This window comes from Corvus moneduloides, chromosome 4, assembly GCF_009650955.1.
Source record: "Corvus moneduloides isolate bCorMon1 chromosome 4, bCorMon1.pri, whole genome shotgun sequence".
NCBI lineage: Eukaryota > Metazoa > Chordata > Aves > Passeriformes > Corvidae > Corvus > Corvus moneduloides.
The window spans coordinates 49117473-49122472 of record NC_045479.1 but is presented as its reverse complement, the minus strand read 5'-3'; the positions used below and the strand labels follow the sequence as shown (position 1 = coordinate 49122472).

The 5000-nt window shown below is 35.4% G+C and overlaps 1 protein-coding gene across 1 annotated transcript in view; it reads right to left on the bottom strand.

The window, feature by feature from the left end:
* The window catches only part of FOXP2 (forkhead box P2), a 415537-nt gene that overhangs the window by 69102 nt on the left and 341435 nt on the right, over nt 1-5000 (bottom strand). The window contains exon 6 of the mRNA XM_032107078.1: nt 574-711. Coding sequence (XP_031962969.1) covers nt 574-711 — 138 coding nt within the window. The remainder of the gene's footprint in view (nt 1-573; nt 712-5000) is intronic.

Below are 5000 nucleotides of genomic sequence, written 5' to 3'. Positions count from 1 at the left end.
CATTATTGTATGAATAACAAGTTCACATATTTTTCAATTAGCTGACAGATTTTGTGCTAAGGAACAGCAACCTCCTCCTTCTTTTTAGCTTTATCTGGGGCAAATTTTTAGTATGTAAAAAAACAAAATAAAAAACCTTTTCCCCTGACAAAACAAGCTGTTAAGTTCAAATTTCATAACCGCATACTATTTATGTGACTAAAGGGAGCACTACAGTGTTATGAATTTTAAAGCAACAATTATCTACAACTCTATTTGCACTTCCTTTGGCAGGTCTACAATTAAAATGTGCCTAAACGCTTGAAAATTTAAACATCAATTTGTTTGGTATTTGTAATGCATCTGCCACTGCTGCTGCTGCTGGTTTTAATATATTATTGAATGTTTCAAAGTACAATATCACACTTCTGCAATTAAAAAAAGATAAATTTAGAGACTGAAAAGTTTCACGTTTATTTTCATTCTTTTTGGTGTAATGAGCAATGAAATATTACAAAATAAGACCCATAAAATCTGGCTGACATTTGTGTGAATACCCTGTGCTAACAGTCCAAAGCAGGTAACACACATTACCTGCTGCAACATAACTGCTTGCTGCTGCTGGAGAAGTGCTTGAAGCTGCTGCGGAGACAACACTTGCTGCTGGAGAATCTGCTGCATTTGCTGAGGGGTGATCACCTGGGGAGTCATCATGGCCACTGACACAGGCACCTGCACAGGGAAAGAAAGATATCATCGTCAAACACATTTTACTTTGCCTGCACTACAGCAGTACATCTTTTTTATTTTGTAGCAAAGATGGACCATAATTTTTTACATAGTATTTATCACTGCAAAGTTCTAGTTTCAGTCAGAATCTGTTATTTTAAGGCCACAGTACTATTACAGTACTGTACTATTGCAGTACTACTACACAGGCACTCTATTTCCAGAGGCATCAGTTTTGATCAGACTCAAGCTTTATGTTTCACATCTCTTATGTATTCCTGCAAGAAATTTAAGCATTGGCTAGTACAAATGTGTATTTAAAAATAAATGATCACATGGCAGGGCTCTCAACACTTCATAATCAATCATCTCATCAAGTGTCATAATGTTACGAATAGAAAAATCTATTGAGACTGTTTCAAAGGATATGATTAAGGCAGACAGCAAAATAAGTATCTTTAAGCAGTAAATGTTTTCCACAATAAAGACACTTAGCCTAAAAAATTTTTCGCATAATACATCACTTCAGTAGAAGAAGAACTTTCTTGCTCAGCTAGTCCTTTAAGAAGGTCTGATTTATACAGGAATAAAAATGTCATGGACATATCAGAGTACACAGCAAGGACTGCCACCTCAGTCACCTGCTCTCTGCAGAGAGAATCGTGTTCTCAGCATTCCTAAATGAAAACTGAAAGTTGGGAAACCTTGGCATTAGATTATTAGTTTTTCCACTAAACTCTAGGAATGCATTTTTGAGTAGGTGCTGGTTTGGAAATGGCTTTATTTTCCACTTGTTATACACTGAGATCAAGTGTCTGCAAATGCATAAACACCCACATGCAGACATGTTCTCAGGAATATATGTGTGAGTTGGAAAGACACAGCAAACATGTTTCACTCAGTATGTAGGAGAGAAAAGTCCTAAGAAAGAGCCTGAGGTATTTCTTGAGCGCTGTAGCAGGCACACAATGTGAGACCATTGCTCCAGCTAACCCGGGCACGGTCAAACAGCTGTCAGCAAGCCAGGCTTTCCACTCATGAAAAAGCAGCCACTCGCTTGTCCAGCAAAATTCAAATGTTTTTTCTGTATATAATAGCAAGCTGGCATATAAATACTGCTTTGTGAGATGTTGTGGGACATTCCAGTCTTCTGTAAATCAGCAAAAATAATATTATTATTAATAAATTAAATCACGAGCCAATTTTAAGAGGAAAAACTCTTCTAATGTTTCTATTACTTGAACCTATCCCGAAAGACTTTGTATAAATGAAACAGAGGAAAAAAGAAACACAAGTCTGCTGAAATTTACTATTAGAAGAAATTACCTCATATAATATTACACAGAATACCACTTTCTACACAATTCATCACAGCGTAAACTATGGTCTTAAAACACTTACTAATTAAGAGTCTGAAAGTAAACATACCGGCCTTTACCAAAAAGTCTGATAATCTTTTTGCAAACATCAAATGAATTTTAAGAATAAAAATTCTGAAGGTTTTACTCTAAAATACAAATGGAAAAGACAAACCAGATTTCCACTCAGAAACTTGTGGAGAGGAATTTAAGCTCATCTATCCCTGCACTCCTTCCATAATCAATAGAATAAAGAAATCCTGAGCAAAGTTTATCTGATTTAGTTTAGGCATTTATTTTAACATGGAACTAAGCCCACATTTGGAATGGGCCTGTCTCTCTCCATGGAGTGCATGCTCACTTTTTAGTAGACATCTAACTTTCAGAGGATTAATTCTTGTTAAACTTTGTAACATCGAGTTTTGTAGCACTGGAAACACCACACCTCTATACAATAATGTTTTATTTTAAGTTTACCAAGTCCTAAAGGCAAGACAAACAAGTTTTTACAACTTTGGGAGGCAGGAGCAAAGAACAAAATTCACTGGCTGGAGTCACTATTCAATTCCCTCAGAAGTCACCAAGAATTTCCTCTGTTTACTTGAGATCTGAATTTGTCTCCTTGTAACAATTATATCTCAGTGATGCTGTTCAACTACTACATGTCCCACAGATATGAGAAGGCAGAGAGGAAGATGGACACTTTCCCAATTAAACCATTACCTTTAACCTTTAAACCCTGCAAGAACTTTCCTAACGCTTACATGCTTACTTTTTAAAATATGTACCAAAATATGAGTATTTTGATCTAAACTGAGTGAAAGTCAACCTAACTGTAACTGGCACTCATTTATTCATACTCTGTGCTAAAGGCTCCAGCCTGTAAGACTAAGTTTAGCAACACTCATGGTACCATGAGAGTCCTCTATTCCTTAGTCTGAAATACAGATTCCCCTTCACCAGGCATATTTTTGTTAGCGTTTTAGGATCTGCTCTGAATCTCCCTAACTGCATACACGCTCTTATACTTGGAGAGATACCTGCTTTGCATTACGTTCTAACAGCTTTTCTCAAAAAATTTGTTTTTCCTGTAATTTTCAACAGTTCCTGTTTTTCAAGATAATAGAAGCATGAAAAAAACTGGCAGTCAAGATCATTAGTAAAAATACAGATTTATATAGATAATATTGCCTTTAAAAGAATTTTATGTGATGATCCTTACGTGTGTATCCTACCTGATACATACATTCTTTCCCACAGATAAAGGATAAGGCATTTTGAAAACTGCTTGAGATTTACATTAGCAGAACACATTAAGCAAAGAGATTTCTCTAATTGTCATTAGGTAATATAAATTGGTACATTTCACAGCCTTCAGTGATACACCAGACTGTACTTTATTTCTTACTGGCATAGTGCTACTGTGCTATCTGGGTTGGAAGACTATCTGAAACCTGCTATTTTATGGCCAATTATATGCATTAGGTATATTTTGTTGATTTAGTGTCTGTTTTCCAAAATTTCTAATCTGATTTTACGAAAATGTAGCAAAGGCAATCTCTCACTCTTTTTCATAGAAATCTCTCAATGCATCTAAAATCAGTTCATGTAGAGTGACCCAATGAAGAGATAGGGTGGTTCCTTTGAGTGGGCCACAAATACCCCGAAGTTCTTGGTTAAACTTCTCATGAAAAATTGAAGTGACAAAGTGAAACATGATTTATGACTGCAACCTATTTGTTACATGGCATCCTCAAAGACACTGAACTCCTAACTCTGCCATGAAGATGATTTGTTATGCAATCCTACAAAACACAATGGGTGGGACAGCTGCTGAAGAACACAAATCTGTTGGCTCCATGATGGACCCAGAAGGAAGGTCCATCATATTCTGAAGTTTCTCATGTTTTTGTTGCAGGCTATTCCCCATTTATTTGGATTATCTTATAAATCCTGCTAAATAAAATTACAGATATCTAAACAATTTTTAACACATCTAAATGGCATTTCAGGCAAGAACATCTGTATACTGCTTTAGTACTGCATATGAATTTACAAATTAAGGAAAAGCTATGACTCAGATTGAAAACATGGATATTAGAAATTAGATAGATGAACATGGCTGCAAAAATGAAGACAGAACTTCTTTCAAGAATAAAAAATCTGGGTTTATCCCAGATCAATTTAATAGAGAAACAGTGGAGACTAAGGCTGTGCATTTAACAGCACTCTTCCGTTGTACATAAAAATTCAGCTTTAGCTGTAAAGAAGCTTGCCAGCTAAACACTCATCTATTGTTCCTATGAGCTAATTGATAACAAGAATCATACAAATTTATATTTTACATGTTACCCATAAAAATCATATTCTTAATGGCATAAATGGATAGGTAGCTTGCACCTGCAATAAGCTTTTGCATTTTTCAGAAGCCTTGAAAAATTGCACACATATTTTCAAGAACTGTTGACCAATCTCACCAAGTACAACCAGAGAAGACACACTATTTTTATTCCAAGTTCCTTTTATTTTGAAAGTCAGGTATTGATAATGAAAATTTCCTTAGTTTTCAGTGCTTTTGAGGAGAGTCACAAAATCACATATATTAGTCATATTCAGAGCTGGTTTAAGGTAGGTAGGAATTATTTCTTTGTTACAGACAGAGGAAACAAGTCACCACCTTTAATTAATTAATCCAAAATCACATCATATTTTAAGTGACAGATTTGAGAATGGAACCGTTCCGTAAGACAAGTCTCTCTGGCTTATTGAAAGATGCGTAATTAAACATTTAATGGAGAATCTTTCTGTAGGATTCTCCTTTCAGAAATAAATGTAGGCGTGAAACCAGGCATAGTACAGGATTGGGCTGTTCAGCATGAAACAATTATTTTAGAAGACGAAACTACTGCATTCCTTCTCTTCTTGCTTTTGTAT